Raw genomic sequence first — 24,930 nt, forward strand, 5'->3', positions numbered from 1 at the left:
TAGTGCAGTAATTTCCTTCTTTTATTGAGTCTACAGTCTTTACTGAATTCTATTCTTACTCTTTAGCACACTGAATTTTTGAACTACAATAAAGATTTCATATTCTTTACACATGCAGCATGTGCTCATGTTGCTTGTGTCATTGAGTCATGTGGTAAATGTTGTGCATTCAGGACATAAAATAAAAATCTTGAATTTGTTTGAATTAACTGAGGTGGTTCCTCGCCTTCGCCTTGTGTCCATATTTACAAACATATCATTTCTGGCAATTACCTAGTGTGGTGTGACAATGACAACGACCATTTCCCCCTGCATGAAAAAAGGTTCTTGCACCCAAACACACTGTGGTAGCATACTACAGAGAAAAAGGAATTATTTAGCATGTGTAAAGAACACTTCCACAACCAATATACCCTTTTCTAGCAAACCACAAGAAAGCTGCCCCTGTGATTCAAAACTAGTATACTAAACACACTATGCTGCCTTATATACAGAATACCTAAGTCTATATATTTTATTTTTATTTTACAGATATATACAATACATCGGCATTTCATTAGTTAAACCTGTTTACCTGCTCATTAATACAAATATTTAACCACACTATCAAATGTAAGCAGTTCAGTGCATTTAAGCATATAGTCATGGTCAAGACGACCTGCTGAAGTTCAAACTGAACATCAAAATGGGGAAGAAAGGTAATTTAAATGATTTAGAACATGGCATGATGCCAGATGGCCTGGCCTGAGTATTTCAGAAAATGCTGATCTAGTGGGATTTTCCTGCATAGCCATCTCTAGGATTTACAAAGAATGGTCCCAAAAAGAGAAAATATCCAGTGAACAGCAGTTCTTTGGGCAGAAATGCCTTGGTGATGCCAAAGGTCAGGAGAATGCTTAGACTGCTTTGAGCTGATAGGAAAGCAACATCAACTCAAATAACCCCTTCTTACAATCTAGCTATGGAGAATAGCAACTCTGAGTACACAACACATCAAACTTAGAAGCAGATGAGTTCCACAGCAGCAGAGGACCACCTTGGGTGCCACACCCGGCACCCAATGAATAAAACTTGTATGGGTAAACCAACATTGGAGAAAATTGGAAAAAGGTTGTGTGGTCTAATAAGTCTTGACTTCTGCTGTAACATTCAGATAGCAGGTTCAGAATTGGATGGAAAAGGCATGAAAGCATGCATCAATTCTACTTTGTGTCAACAGTTCAGGCTGAGGTTCGTGGCTCAATACCAACTGAGCGTTGTTTAACGGGTGCTCCCGTCGGTTTTGAGTCAAACTTTTAGCTTACATTACTGCAACCATTGGTGCAACTGACAAAAATCCTAACGGTTCCTGAAAGCATCAACTTGCTTTTTCTGTGATAGTAGGGCCATTACGTTATTCCCAGGCAGGGCGCCACATCCAAATGTTGACAAATAAGACAGAAAACAACACCACAAACTGCCAAAACAAAATAATTAAAAAACATGGTAAAAAGAACCCAAATGCCTGATAAAATATGTTTTGTGTAGATCTCCCTCACACTCACTCACTCTCTCTTCTCTCAACAAACTTTAGGCTTTAGAGGGTGAAACACCAGAACCTAGCTGAGTATTCCTGCTGACCATGTCCATCACTTTATAAAAACATTGTATTCATCTTCTGTTTCCAGCCATGTCTCAAATTATGCCCAACTGGTTTCTTAAACATAACAAGGAGTTTAGTCTGCAGCGTCTATATAATGCGATCATGTCAATTTGGACCAACTTCTCTGAGGAATGTTCCCAGCACCATTTTACACTTTAGTAACTTTAAAAAGTATGAAACACACAAATTTTATTCATTGTTGTGGGATTTCAGTCAGTTGACTTGCAATATATACACATGAGGATATATTATTCATCCCTATATGAAATGCTCTAGTGGATAGTTTTTACTATAAAAACCCAAGAATTTGTGCAAAAGCTCCCCATGGTACAATTACTGGTACTGAAATGATGAGCGCAGAAGACGACAGAGAGAATGAAAGCAGTGTTAACTACTAGAGTGTGGTGCCAATTAGTGGTTAATTCCTAAAAAAAAACCCCCGGAATCATCAAAGAGGTATTTGGCTCTTTCAAAGCTGTCACATTGCTTATGCTTTTATTTGTATTTCTACATTTATCAACACAAGTTCTGCTTTGAAATATGGAAGTTCCTCAATTAAACCATGTTTGGAATCAGAAAATAACCCAACAATACCTCAAAAAAGTCATATTGTCATTTATGTATAGTAAACCCCTGTGGTTCCAGGATAATAATATATACAGAGGTCTAGGTCAACCTTCAAACTAAAGGGCCATGTTTGGCTAAACAATCAAACAGAGAACGATTTTAATTGATTTACAAAAGCCTGGGGTGACAGAGATTCATCCAGCTGCTAATTATCTTCTAAAGCTAACTTGCTAACTTTTCACAAGCTTATTTATGTTTTTTTTATATATATACACATTTCTCAAAAGATGGTGACTGTATCCTTTTATTCTGACTATGACTAATTCAGATCAGACATTTCGAAAATTAATGTAGGTTTTCCTCTTCCAATCCCTAAATTGATGGATTTCATGCATAATAAGGGTCCCAGTATAAAATGAGTTTCCCTATTAAATTTTCCATTTACCTTCCCCAGCTCTGATTCCTATTCAAGTTTAGAAAAATTGGTATACTCAAAAGAAATCAATTCGATCCATGCCCAGAGGCTGCTTTCAGGGGCGCCTAAACCTGCAGTTCTTCTTTCCCCACAAATTTATCGCCTGTCCCACAGTCCTTTGTGCAGCAGTAAAGACGAGTGTCAAATCTCAAAGTGCAGAGACCACAGGGAAAGACACATGGCACCATTTTTGGAAGGATGTGCCACATTCCACCATTCAAGTATGAAACTGGAAAGATTAACTAAACTAAACAACATTCGGAGACCTCATATGTGTGTTTCTAGCTTATACCTAACACAAAAATATTGTTTAGTAATATTTAAATAAAATGAAAACTATTTACATAACAATATAAAAACTGTAGAATCTCTCAGAACACAAAGAGGCAAAACAACATAAGCTATTTAAGTCCACGTCAAGGCAGAAAAGTGTGACTGTAAGGAATAAGGGATTCATTCATTAAAAAAGACAGCAAACATCAGACTGTGCTGAACAACAAGTCCTTGCAGCACTATATTAATAATCATCTGCTTTTTAGTGACAAATGTCAGGAAAACCTAACAGTGTTTCTGTAAAATCTTGGCGTCTATGTGTCTATAGAACAGCGTCCTTGGCATGTAAGTTTCTGGAACACCATTCTTCCTCAGGATATTTCTTTATTTGGTGTTTTCATAAAGTATCGGGTTCTCTAATGTTTGACCAAAATTTCCCATAACTTTTAAACTGGGTCAAGTAACTGGTGACTTTGAAGGCCAAAACATATGATTGGCACAAGTTTCATACTTGTCAAACCATTCAGTGACCCCCTCAGCGGCCTGTTGAAAGTGCTATTCTGGAAGACACCAGGTGAGCACTTAAAACAAGTTTGTATTTATTTAAAATCACGCTTAGAGATATGCAGACCCAAACAATCTAGCATCATGCCTCTCACAGCATAACAGAGCAGCTGGATACCCTTATTGTATGTGTCACAGCACGAGGATGAGAAAGTGTGGACCCAAATGCAGATGACGGAGATGGAAGAGAATATTAAGAAAAAAAGCCTTTATTTAGGGCTGCACAAAACTGCAAACATAAGGCACGGGAAGCCTGAGATAAACTAACAAAACTAAACTGGGAAAAGCTAAACACCAAATCAGTAGATACATAGAGAAAAACCTGAATCTTGAAACCTGAGAGCTGGAAAACCTGAAACTTGGAAACTCGAGGGGAGATAAGCAGATGGACCAACAGGGGAGAAGAGAAGACTAAATACACAAGGATAACAAGGAGATGTGAAGCAGAAGGAAAACACAGCTGGGACTAATCAGAGACACATGACAGGGAAGGAACATTGAACGCACTAAAAACAATATTAGGGATGATTAAAATAAAACAGGAAACACGAGAAACAAGCTGAGACACAGACTCGACTCTGGGATGAACAGATATGAGAACATAACTGACTTGACGTGACACATGAAAGACAGAGGAGGCACAGTAACAAAAACTAGGACTAGAACCAACAAATATAACCAGAAACTAATTGAAAGAATATTAAAAAACCAGGAAACACAAAAACACTGGGTCCCCAAACCCATGACCATGACAGTATGATTCAAGGAATTGTGTTTTTCTTTCATTTTTTTCTCTTTTCTATATTAAAACAGGTATTGAGTTCAAATTTCTCACCACAGTGTGTATTGAAATTATCCTCTAACAGCATAAACACAGCCTACGGTTCACTATTATCCATCCATCAATATGTTCTAAAAAATGTTTTATATGTTCTACAGATGTAATGGAAAGAAAACATGTCTTTTATGTCTTTCAAGGCCTTATCCTGAGCTCACTGACTTTCTGGCTTTTGGATTGAAATATTTTAGTTGAGCATAATTCTTACAAAACATTCCTGACAAAATAAAGAGAACTATTAGAAAACCAAATAGGCACGGTTACAGATGAGTGACCTGTTTATTTCCTTTCATTTTTAGTTATTTTATTTTATTTCATTTATTATCTTCATATTAGGGCTAAAAATGAATCAAATTGTACACTTAAATAACAAAGGAGCTCAGTCTTTTTAGTTGTTCTTTTTTCTAACTCAGCTGTCTCTTGGAAAATGAATCAAAATAAGCATCATTTCTTAAAATGAATGAATGAATAATTACAAGGAAAAGAATAACAATGATAAGTTTTGGCAAACTTGGGAAATAAATAATTAAACACTGTGAAGTCAAAAACTATTTTAGGCAGATAAGTCCACAGAAAAGGAGAATTATCAAGCAAGGTGATATTGGGGTAAAAGGTAGCGCAACAAAGAGTGTTTTTTTTTATCCTTTGGTAAAATCAGTAGTTTGTCTCTGGGGAGGCGAAGCTGTTTCTCCTCTGTCGCCTACTCTGTCATCCATGCTCAAAAGATGGGACCTAGGTGGGGAGCAGAGCGCAGCAAGTGATGAAGACATCCTTAGTGAGAGGGAGTGAAGGGAATGAGGGAGACGCACCACAAGGAATGAAGCTTACACTTCACAGCATTCAGAGAACCACAAGGAGACACTGGGGAGGCACCGTGTTCAGTATCAGGCATACATGTCCTAGGATAAAGGTAGGAGTGCTACCCAAGAAAACAAGAAAGGGCTGCATCATGAAAGACTTCACAAGGTTATTCTGAAGTGATGGTTTAAAGACTTTTGGAGCCATTTGAAGATGTATACTTCTGCATTATGGCATGGTGCTTTGAAAAAAAAATGCTGATTTGCTGAAAGCTTCCTCTTGTCTAAAACACTGTCTCAATGCAACCGACAAGTCTACAACCTTGACTTGACCATTATTTTATTCAACTCGCTTACTTTAAGTGATGTTTCACTCTCTAGTGTTAATATGCGGCACAGTAGAACAATCTTTGCATGATGTCCTCCACAGCTGCTCCGCCATGGCTCGGATTATATATCGGGAGAGGTGCATGCAGAAATGATTAATGCTTTACAGGCAGAAGACGCTGTGCCTTCTGGGGTTTAATAAACATCCCTTGATGTCACATGGAGGAAAATGGTATTTGTTTACGGCAAAATGTACTCGACACAGCCCAAGTTTTGGCTCTTTAACAGTGCTAACCTACAGTCACGCAGGGTCTACTCAGGACAGGCTAAATTCAAAATGAGAAGCAAAACTTTTGCCTGCAAGGTCTCATGCTATTAAGTGTGTACAAGGGAGATGAAAATAGATACCCTAAAATAATGCAGTTGAAAAAACCCCCACACTTTTGTGTTTTAGCACTATTTAATATAGGGAACATAGGACTGATGCGCAGCACAGAAATGCTTTGGCTGGATAATAATGCTATTATACTTTCCTCAATATTTTTTCCCTTTCCTAGACACTCTGCCTGTCTTTGCCAATGATCTGCAAACTAATCCTAGTGCACCGCATTCAACTAAAACGAAGCTAGCAGTTAATGATGGATGGAATGAGTCAAAAGATTAAAAAACTGAGTGCTCCCAAAAAGATAACTGAATCCTGGAATCCTTTCTTGTGACAATAGATAACATCATTTACTATTAAAATCTGTAACCACATCAAGCATATGACTTTGTATTTGAGAAAATAATTACAGTATAAAATGGGAAAATGTTATCATATTTATCCATCCATGTCTTTAGCAGAGCTTAGTGTTTGAAATATCATAGCACTTCCTATGATGTAAGTTTTTAGATACTTTTTGCCCATCAGATCTCAAAGGATTCTTTACTGCTACCTCTACTTTTGCTGCTTTATAGTTTTATGCATACAAAGGCAAAAGAAACTTAATCAGTGCACATAACTGGCTTACATCAGCTCTTTTTACACATAAACTCCTTAAAATGTTGGAGAACTATGTTGGTATATTGTACGAAGTTGCCCTTTTTAACTGCACATAGCGGGAAATAACCTCCTTCAGACTTGTTTGCAATTCTGTTCACGTTTAGTAAAGCAGAGGGAGTTGCCTGCATAGAGTGCAGTTCCCACTCCCTGAGTGAGAATTTACTAGACTATTACTGCACATGGATTAAAGAATGTTTAATGTTAGAACCAAATGCAAAAAACATTTGTATTCTCCACGTTTAAGTTTAAACTTCTAAGTGCATCTGTGAAAACAGCTAGACGGTGTGTCATGATAGCTCATGCAGACTATGTCAGGCCAAATATTGCATCCTAAAGTCTTTTAGTGGACAGAATATAAGCAGATGATATGACGCAAGCATCAGATGCTTGTTTTTTGTTTGCTGTGTGAAATCTCTTGGTATGAAAACAGGCTTACTCATGAGGCTTCAGCCTTGGCATGCGTTGGCCGCCCTGCTGATGAGTGCCTGGTGAATGTCAACTGAATGAGGCACTGAATGAGCTAGAGGGTAAAAATGGCTTGTCGTTAATGTGGCCTCAAATGAGATACAGTATGGCTCCAAATGTGATTTCAAGATTATGCCGCAACCCAGTTGAAGCTAATTAGTAGCAAGATTGGAGCAAAATATTTCACTGTTTTACCAATGAAGGTTAAAAACCCTGCTTCTCTGTTAATAAAAGATTTCATGTTTGAGTGCGTTTTGAAAAAAGCAAAAACGCGTAAAGGGGATATTTTCTGACAAAACTGAATATGGAAGGGAGCCCCCCCCAAAAAAAAAATCAGAGAGAAATTCCTTTACTTTGAATTAGTGACACACAGACTGTCAGTTCAATGTTGGGTTAAAAGAATCATTGAGGAAGCCCATGGGTTGTTTACTTTTGCCTCATTTATTACCACAGGGTTTTCACAAAGGCAGACATTTAATAATTCAACTGAATTCATTTAATTCTTCTTCTTTTTTTTAGTACAGTGGGCTCCAAGCCAACATATTATATTGGCTCTATAAGCTGCTCAAGTTAGAGAAGCGGAAAAAACACTCCTCAAAGGATAGTCTAATGTTTATTGCAGCATTTCCTCATAGTGAGATATGCGTCTTTTTTTCTTGTCAGTCAGCAAAACTTTGAAAGAAGTAAATTTCAAGTGTAAGTATGTTTCATAGATATATCTTTTCCACATGTCCTCAGATCAGAAATATCATCCTAGCAACCTATTAAGCAGAGCATTTTAACATTTAACATTGTGGTGAGCAGAGATGGGCAGTAACGCGTTACTGTAATCCGATTACTTTTTTCAAGTAACGAGTAAAGTAAGGGATTACTATTGCAAAAACGGTAATTAGATTACCGTTACTTACCCATAGGAACGCTGCGTTACTGCATTACTAAAACCGTGATTTTTTGCAAGAATGTCTCATGACAGTGACGTAAGCAAGTGCGACGTTCGTGACAACAGCTGTGTGCGGATCAACAGTGGCTCATATATCGAGTGCTGGAGAGTATTATTAATCCTTTATTTATCCAGGTAAAAAATCTCATTGAGATTAAAAATCTAATTTCCAAGAGAGACCTAGTATGAGCATGCAGTGTTTAAAGCGTGGAAGTACTGACCTTACTTTAAGTTTGGTTCCATAAAAAGTGACAAAAACATTAGTGTCCATCGTGCGTGGGAAGAAAACTTCTTTTTACAGCGAAAAAAACCCCCTAAACTTCCAAGCAAGCACCGAGTGCACTACGACTTAATGGGAAATTCACAGAGAAACTCGCGGATTCTTCCACTGACCGCCGCGGCACACCTGTACCAGGGTAAACCTCCGCCTACCCTACTCCTGCTTTACAGGTGAACATAGAGCAAAAGGACCGCTAGTTTTTGACTTTATTTCTTTTTTGCTGTGTTTTCTTGCATCTATTTGAAAGAGTGAGTGTAAACACAAAAATATATATATATATATTTTATGTGCTGGAATGTGCAGAAAATAGGTTTAAATATTAAACAAATCTCTTCCAGTCAGAGAATGTTGCATATAATTACATTTTTGCTTGATGCATAAAGTTAAAAGATTAAAACTAATAAAACAAGTTTTAAAAAGGGACCTTTCCATTTGATTACATTTTGTATGACAGGTTATGTAGAAAAAGTAGAATTGGGCTGAAAGGTCTATCGATTTATCACCTATTCAGGTTGTAAATCGTGTTTTTAAAAAGTAACTAAGTAACTAAGTAATTAATTACTTTTGAAAATAAGTAATCAGTAAAGTAACGGGATTACTTTTTGGGGGAAGTAATCAGTAATTAGTTACTGATTACTTTTTTCAAGTAACTTGACCAACACTGGTGGTGAGCATTGTGAAATAGTCCATTTAAATCAAATTTTGATCTTTTCTTACACCAAACCAAGTAACAATGCTGCTTAAGTCTAATCAAAGAGCAGTTTAAAAGGAAACTAAAATTACAGTCTGTTTACCCTCACATATTGTCGTGTTTTCTTCTCCTCACCCCCAACCAATGGCTGCCCCTCTCTGTCCCTGGTGCTGCTGGAGGTTTCTTCCTGTTAAAAGGGAGTTTTTCCTGTCCACTGTCTCCAGAGCGCTTGCTCATAGGGGATCTGATTGTTGAGCTTTTCTATGTTTTCTCTATATTATTAAAAGGTCTTTAGGTAAATTTAGGTAAATGTTTTTGTGATTTGGTGCTACATAAATAATACTGAATTGAATTTGCTGTTTGTTGAAGTTGCTGGGATGTCACTGACATGGACAGGGTGTTGTTTAACATCAATGTTGTGATACAAAGTCTTTTATGGAATTTACTGAGACAGGACTCACTCCAAACCCATCGCATACAAATGCCGATAAAGGACCTATAGCCAATATGCTGAGACTCACTGGATAAGGACAATGTTCAGGTTTAATACAGTAAAAGGGATTATTTTAACCAAGACCATATTTCATTCTTAAACTTAAACAAGTAATTTTTAGTTACCAAACCCAATCAGCTAGTTTTTGATGCCTGAAAAAAGAAGCAGCATAAAGTAACATAAACCTAACCACCAAGTGAAAGCAAACAGAGAGAAAACACCAACACTAATCTGTGAGAGAAAATAAAATATGAACCTTGATTCTGGCTGTGCTGCAAACCCTCTTACTTCATTGTTTATACTTTGCAGCTCTTTACAAGAGTACCATTATTGCTTAGCATCAAGGAATAAGTGTCAAGACACCAATGTCAAAGGACATCTTTGACAGCACCATTATTGCAAAAGAACAATTTTTGACACAAAGTGACAGAAAAAAATGGTGGAAAATTCCTTTTCATTGACAAAAATCTTTAGATTGAAAACTCTGATTCCACAAATTCCTGAAAAATATGGATATAATGTTGACATAAGATTGTAGCCAAAAAGGCAAAAATCATATCGTTTTTTGCATATAACACTTTTGTATGGAATCAGTTGAATATGTTCTGGTGGTGACACCCCTCTGCAGAACATTAAGTGTGATGAGCAGGAACGTGACACAGAGGATAAATGAGAGAGTAGAGGAGAATCATATCAAGGACTCTCAAACAATCCCCTATGATGACCTGAGGCGTGCTAAAAGACGACATAGCAAACACTTCAGAGTGCAAGTGATAAGTCTGACAAAATTGGCATTCTTTCTGAGGGAGGAGAATTAGGACACTGTCACTTTGTGTCGATTCTGGCCAAGATGTTTGCCTCATTTTCCCAAAACGTCCAGGACACAGAGGAAACAATTGCTCACTAACAATCCATCAAACCCTGCCACCCAAACAAGCTTCTCCAAGCATAAACACACAAACTGGCATGCAAGCATTCACACACAGCCACTAAACTCTTCTTACTCGTGCACTGAACTGCTGTGTCTGCAGGCATTGCTGTCCAAGGGCTTGGCTTGTGCACCATTAATCCCACCCATGAATTTATAAATGAGCACCTAAATATACACAGTGTTTAATTAAAGTTAGATGTCTATTACTGAAGCAAATCCCAGTTATATGGGAAGAGAAGGTAATCAGTCCCTCTACACCTTCATCCCTGTATCCACGGATTACAAATACATCTTATTCATCCTAAATATTAATCGAAAATATTTCTAACATTACATGACATGATGTTGTGGAGATGTCACACGTTACCAAACCATTGTCTCAAACACACAGCACCACAAAAAGCTAATTGCTTTGAGCAACATGCACAGATCAACTAGGAGCGAGCTTTCCAAGGTCAGGATGTGTTATTATGAGACAAATACCCTTTCCCTGTAATCTTTGGAATGTCGCATAGAAATCACTTTGGGTAATAACAAATAATGACCGGATTTTTACCATTGGGAAAGAGATATTGATTTTTTTTCACCCACCAAAGCCTTAAATTATGACCTTAGCTTTACAGCAATGGATATGTCACTGCTCTCAGAATGAAACATCAATTTTTCTGCCTGGAAACAAGTGTGTCCTGTGAAGTTTTAAAATCACACTATAATGAATTCATTACATGTGAATAACATGTTATAATTTATGCACCAAAATGTCTCCCATTCTGGCTTTCGTCGTTGCTTTATACAAATCTACCAGACAAATTATTCTACATAGAACGGGACATGACAAAGGTATAAAAAATTGAAGAGAAAAGGCCTTATTGTTTTGACTGGTGGTTCAAAATGTGTACAGTGATCCCTCGCTATAAAGCGGGTCACCTTTCGTGTCCTCGCTGTTTCGCGGATTGCATTTTTTTTTTTTTAACAGCGCATTGTGTTCTGCATCCTGATTGGCTGTGGACCATTGTCAGTCAATCTCGTGTTGTGTCTCCTGTACAGTACAGAATGCGTCCAGCTTGCGAAATTTACATAAATCTTTGATTGCTAGCAGTGTGACTCTGAAGTGCTGTACTGTATGTTTGTAAGTTTTCTCCCCAACGAACACAACAATGTCGACAAAACATTTTGCACGGTCAAAAGCACCTGCAGGTGCCTTTGGTTACATTCTATTGAGAGCTTTGACAGTGTTTAAACAAGAGAGAAAAGTGTGAAAATGTTTATGCCTGTCTAAGAAAAGTGTAAACAGTGTGTAGTGAGGGGTTATAATAATGGTAAAAAATAAAGTTGGCTGCTTCGTGGATTTCACGTATCGTGGTTTATTTTTAGAATGTAACTCCCGCAATAAACAAGGGACCACTGTATTTTAACTATGAAGGCATCAGTGGTACTTGCATTTGAATAAATCCAATGCTGTTCACCTGTTACAGGACCAGAGTTATATGCAACAATACTATCATTTTTGTCATTTGAAGCTGAAACTGGTGTTAATTATTGCAACCATTGACCTATCACTTCTTACAAAAGAGACTGTAAGTTCCACTTACTTCCTTTACATTTTGTTGAATGTATACACAAAGCAGTGTAATGCGGATTTTATCCATTCATCTATTCTCTTAACTGCTTTTCCAGTTCTGGGTTACAGGGTGCTGGAGCCTATGCTTGCTGTCATGGGATGAGAGGCAGTGTACACCTAGACTGATTAAAACCCAAATCAACTGATCAGAGTTTCCTAAAAACTCGAATCAGTCAAAATAACTGCAACTGGTACAACTCTAACTGTAATACATGACTGCTTACAGTTTGAGTCAATTTGGTCTTTAACACTATGGCCAATATCTACTGGAAGCGATATCCCTCACAGCATAGGAGTGCAGGAAAAAGACTTCTCAAACTTGCAAGAAATTGAAGGACAGCAGTGTGAGTGTCAAGAGTTCAGGGTTTAGCCTTTTAAAACTCATTGATTGAATTCTTGGCAGCAGATGCATTAAAATGATAATTCTTATTTATGAAGCCCTTTTAAAAATTAAAATACTCACCATGTACCGCTTCCTATTAATTGACTTTTTTCTTTCTCATTTTCTTTCTTTTGCCTCTCTGCTTTTTTCTTTACTTCCCATTGAACTTGACACACTAATAGGTTATGAATAATTCTGTTTCAGTTTAGACGGCAATTAGCTACAATGCCAGGGGCCATTCTTCTTCCTTTCTAGTGGAGTGGTGATTTAAGACCTAGCTGAGTAAGGGGGCTCCAGCCGTCCGACAACCACATCATTTTCTTCTTTCAATCCAAGAGTGAAACACAAAAGAGTTAACTGAGCAAATCCTCTCTCATTGATAAAGTCTTTCTCTTAAGTAAATGTGGAATGTGGGGGAGGGCTCTACACAGAATTATCCGATCGCTTACCAAAAAGAAAATAAAAGGGTCACAGGCTTAGTTTAAATATATATGTTAAAAGAACTAAAATGAAAAGAAAAAGAAAACATCACCAGTTCCTGGGGGCAAAAGAAAAAAATCTTAATACTGGAGTAAGGTTGTCAAATGCTGTCCCTCTCTGGTGTTCCACTGAAAAATTTTACAATTGCTAATTAGCCACAGGACCACATGGAGAACAGCATGTCTTTGCTCTGGAATTGATACATCAGAGGCAAGCAAAGCAGCTGTTGTAAGAGGGACTTAAATACAAGAATTACAGCACAGGCTGAGCAATAGGTTACAGGCACAAAACCACAAAACCTCCTCTAGTGATTGAAACAAAGAGGCAACAATATAAAAAGGTAAATGGAAGAAAACAAATATTCATGTGAATTAAATGAACATGTTTGATAAAAATAAATATAAAAAATCAAAGATCAAATCAAAATAGGTGCTTTATTGAAAATTGGTAAGACTTCTGAACAGTTGCTTTTATAGTAGAAAGATGTCTTCCTATCAACTTGAATTGTTAGTTGGATCAATTTTATGATCCTTGCTAACACACCCTCAGGAACCAAATTTCTTTTAACTTCATATTTGAAGGAAGCAATAAACGTCTGATGGCAGAAATTCAAGATAACGATCATTAATGAAATTTAATCAATTCCTCCATAGCCCAAGGACCTATCCCTCCACAAGAATACAGGGAACATGTTTAACTATTCTTGATGTCATTAAGACAATGAAAAAAAAATACATCCTTAAACAAGAAAAAATAATACTGCATCAACCTATAAAAATCACCTCTTTGTAAGATATCTTTGGTATTCATTGAGTGAGGGTAAATAATTCACTTGCCGCCTCTACTCCCATTGTTTTCTCTCTGAGCCAACATCCATCTGATTAGTGTGTCATTTAGTGTGTCATATTAATTAACGAAAGACCAAGACAGACTTTTAATTCATTTGAAAGCCTGATGCTTAACCTTGTCCACCCCAGCTGTAAAACTCAGAAACCAGTCTTACTTGTTATCGTCTATCGTCCACCTGGGCCTTACACAGAGTTTCTCTCTGATTTCTCAAACTTTTTATCTGATTTAGTTCTCAGCTCAGATAAAATAATTATTGTGGGTGATTTTAACATCCATGTAGATGCTAAAAATGACAGCCTCAACATGGCATTTAATCTGTTATTAGACTCAATTGGCTTCTCTCAAAATGTAAAAGAACCCACCCACCACTTTAATCACACTCTAGATCTTGTTTTAACATATGGCATAGAAACTGAACATTTAACAGTGTTTCCTGAAAACCCTCTCCTGTCTGATCATTTCCTGATAACATTTACATTTACAATAATTGATTACACAGCGGTGGAGAGTAGACTTTATCACAGTAGATGTCTTTCTGAAAACGCTGTAACTAAGTTTAAGAATATAATCCACCCACTGTTATCATCTTCAATGCCCTGTACCAACATAGAGCAGAGCAGCTATCTGAATACTACTCCAACAGAGGTTGACTATCTTGTTAATAATTTCACCTCCTCACTACGTACGACTCTGGATACTGTAGCTCGTGTGAAAATTAAGACCTCAAATCAGAAGTACCTGACTCCGTGGTATAATTCTCAAACACGTAGCCTAAAGCAGATTACTCGTAAGCTGGAGAGGAAATGGCGTGTCACAAATTTAGAGGATCATCATTTAGCCTGGAGAAATAGTGGGATGCTTTATAAGAAAGCCCTCCGCAAAGCCAGAACATCTTACTATTCATCACTGATTGAAGAAAATAAGAACAACCCCAGGTTTCTCTTCAGCACTGTAGCCAGGCTGACAAAAAGTCAGAGCTCTACTGAGCCAACCATCCCTTTAACCTTAACTAGTAATGACTTCATGAACTTCTTCACAAATAAAATTTTTATCATTAGAGAAAAAATTACCAGTAATCATCCCACAGATGTAATATTATCTACAGCTACTCTTAGTACCATTGATGTTAAGTTAGACTCTTTTTCTCCAATTGATCTTTCTGAGTTAACTTCAATAATTACTTCCTCCAAACCATCAACGTGTCTTTTAGACCCCATTCCTACAAAACTGCTCAAAGAAGTCCTGCCATTAATTAATTCTTCGATCTTAAATATGATCAACCCATCTCTAATAATCGGCTATGTACCACAGGCCTTCAAGCTGGCTGTAGTTAAACCTTTACTCAAAAAGCCATTTCTAGACCCAGCAGTCTTAGCTAATTATAGGCCAATCTCCAACCTTCCTTTCATATCAAAAATTCTTGAAAGGGTAGTTGTCAAACAGCTAACAGATCATCTGCAGAGGAATGGCTTATTTGAAGAGTTTCAGTCAGGTTTCAGAGTTCATCACAGCACAGAAACAGCTTTAGTGAAGGTTACAAATGATCTTCTTATGGCCTCTGACAGTGGACTCATCTCTGTGCTTGTCCTGCTAGACCTCAGTGCAGCATTCGATACTGTCGACCATAATATCCTATTAGAGCGATTAGAACATGCTGTAGGTATTACAGGTACTGCACTGCAGTGGTTTGTATCATATCTATCTAATAGACTCCAATTTGTGCATGTAAATGGAGAGTCCTCTTCACACACTGAGGTTAATTATGGAGTTCCACAGGGTTCAGTGCTAGGACCAATTCTGTTTACATTATACATGCTTCCCTTAGGCAGCATCATTAGAAGACATTGCAAAAAATATTCACTGCTATGCAGATGACACCCAGCTCTATCTATCCATGAAGCCAGATAACACACATTAGGACATAAAGACCTGGATGGCTGCTAACTTTCTGCTTCTTAATTCAGATAAAACTGAGGTTATTGTACTCGGCCCTGAAAATCTTAGAAATATGGTATCTAACCAGATTCTTACTCTGGATGGCATTACCTTGGCCTCCAGTAACGCTGAGAGGAACCTTGGAGTCATTTTTAACCAGGACATGTCCTTCAACGCACATATATAAACAAATATGTAAGACTGCTTTCTTCCATTTGCACAACATCTCTAAAGTTAGAAATATCCTGTCTCAGAGTGACGCTGAAAAACTAGTTCATGCATTTATTACTTCCAGGCTGGACTACTGTAATTCATTATTATCAGGAAGTCCTAAAAACTCACAGAAAAGTCTTCAGTTAATCCAAAATGCTGGAGGAAGAGTACTGACAGGTACTAGAAAGAGAGAGCATATTTCTCCTGTTTTGGCTTCCCTTCATTGACTCCCTTTTAAATCCAGAATTGAATTCAAAATCCTGCTCCTCACACACAAGGTCTAAAATAATCAGGCCCCATCTTATCTTAATGACCTTGTAGTACCATATCACCCTATTAGAGCACTTCGCTCTCGCACTGCAGGCTTACTTGTTGTTCCTAGAGTATTTAAAAGTAGAATGGGAAGGAGAGCCTTCAGTTTTCAGGCCCCTCTTCTGTGGAACCAGCTTCCAGTTTAGATTTGGGAGACAGACACTATCTCTACTTTTAAGATTAGGCTTAAAACTTTCCTTTTTGCTAAAGCATATAGTTAGGGCTGGATCAGGTGACCCTGAATCCTCCCTTAGTTATGCTGCAATAGACGTAGGCTGCCGGGGGACTCCCATGATGCATTGAGTTTTTCCTTTCCAGTCACCTTTCTCACTCACTATGTGTTAATAGACCTCTCTGCATCGAATCATATCTGTTATTAATCTCTGTCTCTCTTCCACAGCATGTCTTTATCCTGTTTTCCTTCTCTCACCCCAATCGGTCGCAGCAGATCGCCCCGCCCCTCCCTGAGCCTGGTTTTGACGGAGGTTTCTTCCTGTTAAAAGGGAGTTTTTCCTTCCCACTGTCGCCAAAGTGCTTGCTCATAGGGGGTCATATGATTTTTGGGTTTTTCTCTGTATCTATTATTGTGCGATCTACTGTACAATATAAAGCGCCTTGAGACGACTTTTGTTGTGATTTGGCGCTATATAAATAAAATTGAATTGAATTGAAATTTAAAAAAAGAAAATCCCACAAAACCCTGACACACAGCAGTGTGCTAACAGATATTCTCAAAATTATACCAAGTGCAAAACAACTGATCACACATGTTAGAAAAAAAATCTGATTATGTAAATATTCATTTTTATCGAGTATGCTACATGTTTTCCTTCAAATTAGGGCAAATGAAGGAAAGATCAGGGATGATGGGCATGTGCAAATATTTTTCGCACACAACTTAAGGTTAGTTCAGGAAATAAAAGTTGAAATAGAAAGATTGTCTCACTGTATTATCAAAGAAATGAAATGGATACTCCTTTTTTTAAAGACAGTAAAATTATATCTAACTTCTAGAAATTTGAGCTAAATGGAGCTGCAAACAATACTTACTTTGCATTATTTTAAACACTTGTTTAATATTTTTGTTTCTTTTTGGGGTAAAAAAGATTTCTTCTGACATACAGGAAAACAGTATCTCTGTATCATTTTTTTAAACATCCCCCTATGGCACCGCATATTGAAGCTTCAGTCTTTTGAGTGATCAAGAGGCTTCTCCCTTGCCTGCAGGCGAGCAGCACAACCAGTTTTTCAGTATTTTCTCTCTGTCTGACCTGCAGACTTTGAACAGTCCCTCGCCATGCAATACATGTCCCACCCGAGCATCCCATTTTAACCAAAAAGACATTGACTTTTGGTGCTTTTAAAATGATGATACTCACACATAACCGTAAGAAAAACATTCCCTGAAGCCAGGACAACTTTCTCCCTTGTTGCCCGGTCGTAGATGCCCACATGGCATTCATAAGGCCCGTTGTCTGAGATCCTGACCTCTGGGAGTCTGCAAAGTAAAGGGTTACACTGTGAGTTGATACTCATGTTTCAATTTTTGTACTAACATCTGACAACAAAACAATTAGATTAGCAAGTACATACATGGGAAGATAACTATTTGTGTTCACAGAAGCTACTTCCAGCTGCTCCCTCATTCACTAGGGGTCACTACAGCAGGTAGTGCCACATGTTTAATTTGGGAGATTTTTACACCTTCCTGACACAATCCCCAAGGGATCTGTGTCTCCTCTCGGGATTAAACCAAGGCACTCTTGCTTGTCAGGTAAATGTGCAAACCATGACACTTTCACATAAAAACTGAATGTGTCAATCAGTGTCAACAGAACAGCCTTGTAAAGGTTCAGTCATGATGCACGTTAGGGCTGTGCGATATGACCAAAATCTTATATCCCGATATAAGAATTCTATCGTCCCGATAACGATATAAATCACAAAAATTTGTGAAAATTTTTTTTTCTGTAAATTCTGTGAATCTCGGGCAGCTCGACTTGCGGAAAGTATTTCCGGCTGCGCGTCATGTAGCTGGAGTCCAGTGTTTTAACAGATGCATGAAACTATACATTTCTAGACATAAGTTGTGAAGGCCGCCGTTTTCTTTGTGAGTATTTATTACACGGCGTGCTGCGGGGAAAAGCCTGTTCTAACGTTTGAGTCTAAGGTTTATTTTTTAGCACCTGGCGGCTCTTTTTTAATTCTCATCCGTAAATAATCTGCTCTTTCACGTGATTCAGTTTATTTTGAAAAGTCTCAACAGGATCTTGAGCTTTATTGTGAAAGGTTTACGTGGAACATAAACAAGCGGACACGCGATGGTGTTACCGTCGTTGTTGCTAACAACAACGCATAAAAACAGGCGCTTGTCTGTCAGTAGTGTGGTTATATTAAATATAAGAGAAAGAGAGAACTTTAAGAAATTAATATAGCCACTACAGTGACCATCAAAATGCTGAAAAAGTATTGCTGTAAACAGTTTATTTTGCGACACCACGAAACAAGCGATAGCGTAAAATGAAACGATAGACGTTTTTATATCGTCATCCGATATATATCGTTATATCAAACAGCCCTAATGCACGTGTATAATTGCTATCAAAATTAATCCAGAGTCCAGAGATGACTGCAGCCCAGCCCTTGAGCAATGAAACCCAGAGCGTCAGTGCTCCACCCAACATAAACCATGAAAACCAAAGTTTGGCCTTCAGGAAGTGTTTCTGTTATGGAATATGTTATTGTAGTAGCAACCAGGAAAATGGTAGAGAATATCGTTGAAAATGAAGAAGTTATCTACATAGTGAATGACTTACTTAAACTGAAACTGTAATATTTTCTAAACTGGTGAGCACAAGGCCAAATTTTAAAAAGGATTTGTTACAGTCACAAAACTTTACAGGTGCATTCGAGGGTGTCAGGATCCCATCACATAATGGTTCCTTGTAGTTGACTAGATTTAACTAGTTAACTACAAGGAACGATTATGACAGTAAACACACACACACGCAAACAAATCTAAAAGTTGAACAGCGAGCCCCTTTTGCAGGCCCATTAATGACCAAGGGTCCATCTGTATCAGTTTTTTGCTCATCCATCATTTTTTAATAAATTAATCGGACATTGACGATGTCTGTTAGAATAAAAGATCCCACAAAACAAAGTTTATCAGTGTCTCACATAGACTGAATAAGTCCTTAGTTCAGATTACAGATCAGTTGAGTGTCAGAATTCAGAAGTCAAAAAGTTTAGTCAAAAAGTATCACTCTTTTGCTATCGTCTGCATCCTTCAAATGAAAATACACTGACTTTGGTCAACAGGGTTGTCAAATGTCTTTGGTACATTTGACAACCCTGTTGCCGGTGTATGACACTTTTTTCTATGAAAGATAAGTGTAGAGTGTTCTTATAAAAAAACAAAAAAGAAAACCCTAAAAGTATATTTCAGAAAACAGCTTTCACTATACTTGTTTTTCATCTGTAATTCTGCAGAGAAACAACAGGCAGCGATTATCCAGTCAGCAATAGCAAATGGCCATTTTTGAAAGAGAACAAGAGCACAATCTGTATTCTGTACTCAGCTAATATGTCAACAGTGATAATCAAAGTGAGACACCACTAGTCACATTTAGCTCCTGTGATTTATGCCCACAAAACAGGGACAATTGTCCTTGCTGCTCGGGTGTTTCAGACGGGGACCTCTGTTAGAACAGCAGCAGGGTGCTCTTAGCAGCCAGGCTTTAATGAGTTCAGCTGTGTTTTTGTGTGTGTATGCATATAGGTGCGTGTCTGGAGGAGAGGAGCGCTCCCTATTGGAGAGCAGTCAAATCAGTGTGACTATGTATATATATATATATATATATATATATATATATATATATATATATATATATATATATATATATATATATATATATATATATATGTGTGTGTGTGTGTCTGTGTGTGTGTCTGTGTGTGTTTGTTTTATTTAACTTTTATTTATACAGGGGGTCCCATTGAGACTTAATGTCTCATCTACAAGAGAGACCTGTTTCAGACATGTTTACTGAGACTTCTATCTGACCACTGTATGATTTGTCACATCTTTGATCCATGAATAATTAAGAAATAGGAAATAAAACACCACATTTGAAGTTTGTACCTGCTGATTAGACAAGTGCTCTACATGTGTTTTATTTCTCTGGTTCTTCAAGTGTTTAGAAAACCTAATGAAAAATGGATAGATACTATGAATAGGAACACTGAGGTTTTCTCCCATAGCACTTGAGGAATACGTATATAACAGGCAACACTTTTTTTTAACACTACTGAATAAAAGTGATGAGAATAGCACAGTGACTCTCCCTCTGTGGTGGTGTTGGGTAATTGGTTTTATTATGGTAAATGCTGATGTAGTCCATTGCTTTGTTTTTGCAAACAAAGCCATAGTTCACTTATCCACAGTCCTGACTACAGGGAGTGCAGAATTATTAGGCAAATGAGTATTTTGTCCACATCATCCTCTTCATGCATGTTGTCTTACTCCACGCTTTATAGGCTCGAAAGCCTACTACCAATTAAGCATATTAGGTGATGTGCATCTCTGTAATGAGAAGGGGTGTGGTCTAATGACATCAACACCCTATATCAGGTGTGCATAATTATTAGGCAACTTCCTTTCCTTTGGCAAAATGGGTCAAAAGAAGGACTTGACAGGCTCAGAAAAGTCAAAAATAGTGAGATATCTTGCAGAGGGATGCAGCAGTCTCAAAATTGCAAAGCTTCTGAAGCGTGATCATCGAACAATCAAGCGTTTCATTCAAAATAGTCAACAGGGTCGCAAGAAGTGTGTGGAAAAACCAAGGCGCAAAATAACTGCCCATGAACTGAGAAAAGTCAAGCGTGCAGCTGCCAAGATGCCACTTGCCACCAGTTTGGCCATATTTCAGAGCTGCAACATCACTGGAGTGCCCAAAAGCACAAGGTGTGCAATACTCAGAGACATGGCCAAGGTAAGAAAGGCTGAAAGACGACCACCACTGAACAAGACACACAAGCTGAAACGTCAAGACTGGGCCAAGAAATATCTCAAGACTGGTTTTTCTAAGGTTTTATGGACTGATGAAATGAGAGTGAGTCTTGATGGGCCAGATGGATGGCCCGTGGCTGGATTGGTAAAGGGCAGAGAGCTCCAGTCCGACTCAGACGCCAGCAAGGTGGAGGTGGAGTACTGGTTTGGGCTGGTATCATCAAAGATGAGCTTGTGGGGCCTTTTCGGGTTGAGGATGGAGTCAAGCTCAACTCCCAGTCCTACTGCCAGTTTCTGGAAGACACCTTCTTCAAGCAGTGGTACAGGAAGAAGTCTGCATCCGTCAAGAAAAACATGATTTTCATGCAGGACAATGCTCCATCACACCCGTCCAAGTACTCCACAGCATGGCTGGCAAGAAAGGGTATAGAAGAAGAAAAACTAATGACATGGCCACCTTGTTCACCTGATCTGAACCCCATTGAGAACCTGTGGTCCATCATCAAATGTGAGATTTACAAGGAGGGAAAACAGTACACCTCTCTGAACAGTGTCTGGGAGGCTGTGGTTGCTGCTGCACGCAATGTTGATGGTGAACAGATCAAAACACTGACAGAATCCATGGATGGCAGGCTTTTGAGTGTCCTTGCAAAGAAAGGTGGCTATATTGGTCGCTGATTTGTTTTTGTTTTGTTTTTGAATGTCAGAAATGTATATTTGTGAATGTGGAGATGTTATATTGATGTCACTGGTAAAAATAAATAATTGAAATGGGTATATATTTGTTTTTTGTTAAGTTGCCTAATAATTATGCACAGTAATAGTCACCTGCACGCACAGATATCCCCCTAAAATAGCTAAAACTAAAAACAAACCAAAAACTACTTCCAAAAACATTCAGCTTTGATATTAATGAGTTTTTTGGGTTCATTGAGAACATGGTTGTTGTTCAATAATAAAATTATTCCTCAAAAATACAACTTGCCTAATAATTCTGCACTCCCTGTACTGCTTACATGGATTCAAACCAAGACAGAGACGGAACTTACCAAGTCCAAAAAGAAGGACCATAACGATAAGATGTGGAAGAATTTGTGGAAGAAAGAAACCTCAAATCAAACCATTTCTGAGTGACTACCTGCTTGGAGTCTCTTACAGTTTGACAGCTAGTTTGACACATGTGTCTAGCTGTCTGGACTTGGGAAAGAGGAAAGGTTGTACTCCTAACACTGAGACTTCTTTTAAATATTAAGACTGGTGGAATTAAATTTTCAGCATCCTCTCTAATCCTCGATTCCATGCATTTGAGAAGTGCTGGTCCACTGAGACACCCCCCCCCTGAAATTATACATGTGATTCCAACGCTATTAAAAAAGCTTTATTGCTGTTTTTTTTTATTTCCTATTAAAAGGTCAGCTAATGTTTGAAGTTTTTGTTTGGTATGAATCTCAATTTAAAAAGAATAAAGTCATTTTAGTATTGATTTATTTTCTTTCATATTACTGCTCTGATTACACCCATACATCACAAGAACCATCAACACAGTTAAATGCGTGTTGTTTAGTGAACAGCATTATTAGGGGCGCTTAAACAAACTGTTAAGTAAACATGGCTATTTTGAGTTGTTCTACAACTAAACCACAGCAGCACAACATTTATCAGCTAGGTTTATAACAAATAAAATGTAGCACCATCACATTTATTTATTTATATTTGTCTTTTTTATTTATTTATTTATTTCATTTGTTGTGAAAATTTGGGTCTCAGTCAGTTGTAAAAAGGTGTTTGGGCAATGACACCATAGCAGATAGTTAAATCAAAGTCTTTCTCAGCCATCGGAACTAAAAAGATTATCAGCAAACCAAACATATAGGTAATTAAATTAAAAAGAAAAAAAACAATTTCTGAAAACTACAAAATGTCCTATGTTAAAACACGCACACACAAAACAGCAGGTACACAGTGGCGGTCGATATCAATGGGCCCCCATGGAGGAGCGGCAAAAACAGCACACCGCAAAGAGAGATCGATTGTCCCCTAGGAGTTTTCCTGTAATGCAGGCCTTCCTCTAGAACTTCTTCTGCCTACAAATGCAAGAAAATGCAACTGCCTAGATGGAGAGTGAAAAAGAGAAGACTTGCCAGAGTAGTGTCTGATAGCTCATCCAGTCAATCTCTGCATCAAATTAACTAGCACATTGTCAGATACTCTTTCTGGCCTGAAGCATTATGGGTGAATGGGTAAAGACTGGCAGTTGTAAGATGGTGAAAAGCAGAGATAAACTGCTGAGGACGGGATGCGAAGTGAGGTGTGTAGTCATCTGTTTCCTTAATGAATGAGCATGAAACAAAATAATCAGGATAATGCTGTGATTCGGTGAGTGTGACAGACTCACTACTTTGTGGTTGCATTATACTAAGTGCTGATGTAGCTCATCTTTCTGTCCTTACCCAACACTATAGTCCTGCTGTTTGCTACCCTAAGTACTTAGGATTTATGCATTGAAATCCACACAAACGCAAAAAGCAGAGCACAGTGACAAAAAGGTTGAAAGAATGGAGGTATTGCTGAAAGAAGGGTAAACGCCCAAATTGAAACGAAACGCACAAAGAACACACACACACACACACACACACACACACAGACTTTCTGTTGATTAAAATAACTCTAAAGCCCCATTCAGTGTGCATTAATTTGTGAAGCCATTACTCATTCTTCATCACAAATGCAAAGCTTCACTTCACCCTGCAATTATATCTTACAATAGTGTACTGTATGCACATTTCTTTGAAAACAGGAGTCGTGAGAGGGTACTTAAACATCTTTAGAAAGACGTGTGCCACCATTAAAATATTTTACACAAACAGTTTATGGAATGTTTTTTTTAAATTTACTCTTATCTCTTTTTTGTTTCAATAAATAAGTGATGACAAAAGTATGAATCTGCTTTAACTGCTTTTCTGCTTTTATAAAAGAGAGATTGTATGAATGACTCAGTTATTATGTGACCTGTGGCAGTTTATTCTATATTTTTTCAGTTTGAATACATTTTCAATCCATTCAAAAACATGTATTTTTTTCATGTTTTATACTCAATAATAATACTCAAATGTCAAGTGGTGCAACTGCTGATTTAAATGAACAGATTCAAAAGATGATTTTTTTAAAATTGTGTTTAACGGTAATTCAACATAAAATAGTCGGGCACTATTTACTTTTAATTGCTACAATAATCCATTTCATCCACTTTATTCTGCTTATCTGATTCAGTGTTGCCCAATCCAGCTGTCACCAAGTGAAAGGCAGGGTACATCCTGGATAGGAGCATCAGTCTATTGTATGTTAAAATAATCTAAATAGTTTTAAAACTGTTAAAATAAATAAAATGATTTTGTACACCAACTGTTCTTAAATTTCAGGCTGACACAGCCAAGACTACGAGACTTTTATTATTAAGTATAAAAAGTGATGTAGCAAAAAAGAAATGTAATCATACAAACAAAATGGGGTTTGTATGGCTGGCTGAATGCATGAATGAAAACTATACATCTGCTGGCACCTCACAAAAAGTATGGGAACAGCACTCTATGTAAAAAGAGAATTTTAGTTTAGTTATACTTTAACTTGTTCTCTTAATAGGCATCCATTAATATCAAATACATTAATATAAAATACAGGCTTTGCATTTTTGGATGAACATTATACTAAAACTCCTACTCTTTTTAAACACATTTCTTCTATACAACAGAGCCAAGGTAACAGATGTCCATTTTCTATAACTTAGCAATATCAACCTCAAAAT

General features: G+C 37.6%; 1 protein-coding gene across 3 annotated transcripts in view; it reads right to left on the bottom strand.

The window, feature by feature from the left end:
* Positions 1–24,930, bottom strand: part of igsf21a (immunoglobin superfamily, member 21a) — a 192,030-nt gene that overhangs the window by 53,920 nt on the left and 113,180 nt on the right. For all 3 annotated transcript variants that reach the window (XM_026167142.1, XM_026167143.1, XM_026167144.1), the window contains one exon: positions 17,497–17,615. In XM_026167142.1, coding sequence (XP_026022927.1) covers positions 17,497–17,615 — 119 coding nt within the window. The remainder of the gene's footprint in view (positions 1–17,496; positions 17,616–24,930) is intronic.

Source organism: Astatotilapia calliptera, chromosome 5 (assembly GCF_900246225.1).
Source record: "Astatotilapia calliptera chromosome 5, fAstCal1.2, whole genome shotgun sequence".
In the NCBI taxonomy this organism is placed as follows: Eukaryota; Metazoa; Chordata; class Actinopteri; order Cichliformes; family Cichlidae; genus Astatotilapia; species Astatotilapia calliptera.